Raw genomic sequence first — 1,464 nt, forward strand, 5'->3', positions numbered from 1 at the left:
AAGCGTTCTTTTTCTCTTTCAGGACTAGAAGGGCCTTGACGGAGAAACAACCAAGCCGAAACAAAGAGCCGCTCGTCGAGAGCTTCGAGGCAATTAATCAGAAAAAAAAGACAAAAAACGACCAGACCAGCCTTCCCTTCCCCCGCCGACGTCTTCTTCAGAGCTTTTCCATCCCCTTGGGTCGTTCTTTAACCGCCTAGCAGAGCACCAGGCGAGAACGGCTTTTAGGGGGGGAAAGTTGCAAAGACGTCCGCGCGAGAGAGAGAGAGAAAGCAAAAGTCGACCGCGTGACGGGCCTCCTTTCCTTTCGTCACCTCCACGACTCTGTCTCAGCAGATTCTATCCTCCAGCCGCTTCGTCCAAAAAAAGAGCTGAACGTACAAAACGGTCTACCTTTAAGGAGACGGGACCCAGCGTCAAGACGCCAGTCGCGACTCCCAGTCTTGGGGAGTTTTTCCTGCCGGCCCTCGGACGAACGTGGCCGCGGGAGGACCCGCTGCCGCCATGTGCGTTCGAGACGTCGATGATCTTCACTGCAATTCACATCACTTAACGCGTCAGGCCGCGCTCTTCATCGACGCACGAGCCGAGTGATCCAACGCCTACGGTCGTACGTTTAACGTTTCATTTTAAGTGAGACGGCCGCCGAAACAAACGACGGCTCGCAACAACAAATTTGTGTCCTTGATAGTGTGGAAAAATAAGGTTTGACGACCGTGGGGAGAAGTGGCCGGCGGCTTGGCGTTTCCGCCAGAGCTCTTTGACGCACCCTGACCGCGCGAGTCGACAGATCTGCCTCCCCCCGACGAAAAGGGTCTCCGATGCAAGAGTTCGGTAGTTTCGATCTCTCTCTCCTACGTACCGGCACGGAAGGCGGACATTCCGAGGTGCTGCTACCCCCCCAGAGAGAAGCAGACCTCGCCACAGACTGGTAAAACCTCGCACTCTCTTTGCTTCAGAGCTTCGCCGCCGCTCGCGGACCGAGCGACAAGAGAGCAAGCGAAGGACCCCGGACGGGTCTCCTAACATCTGCCACACGCACTCGACGATTCGTCCAATCCAGAAAAAAAAAGTTTCGGTCAAGACACGACTGGGAGCCTTCCTCGCGAGGAGAGAATGCAAAATCCAGCGTGAAAAGAAAACGGTAATGATCCTTCCGCAGGTTCACCTACGGAAACCTTGTTACGACTTTTACTTCCTCTAAATGATTAAGCTCGAACGCCTTTCCGGGCCCACTCGAAAGCAGGCCCAGTCCAACGGCCTCGCTTAGCCATTCTATCGGAGGTAGCGACGGGCGGTGTGTACAAAAGGCAGGGACTTAATCGGCGCCAGCTGATGACGGACGCCTACTCGGAATTCCTCGTTCACGGGGCTGAGTTGCAAGCCCCGATCCCCAGCACGAAGACGATTGGCACGGTTAACCCGCAGTAGGCGAGACTGCCCCCGTGAAGGAACAGCCCCAAC

At 55.7% G+C, this 1,464-nt stretch overlaps 1 protein-coding gene across 1 annotated transcript; it reads right to left on the reverse strand.

Moving 5' to 3' along the window:
* Window positions 1-790: 790 nt before the first annotated feature.
* LOTGIDRAFT_202913 (hypothetical protein) lies at window positions 791-1,458 on the reverse strand (the record flags this gene model as incomplete). Its single annotated transcript, XM_009062328.1, has 1 exon — window positions 791-1,458. A coding segment is annotated over exon 1 (237 nt), but the record flags the coding sequence as incomplete, so codon positions are not given.
* Window positions 1,459-1,464: the final 6 nt, after the last annotated feature.

The sequence above is a fragment of the Lottia gigantea genome (assembly GCF_000327385.1).
Source record: "Lottia gigantea unplaced genomic scaffold LOTGIsca_5061, whole genome shotgun sequence".
Classification (NCBI taxonomy): domain Eukaryota; kingdom Metazoa; phylum Mollusca; class Gastropoda; family Lottiidae; genus Lottia; species Lottia gigantea.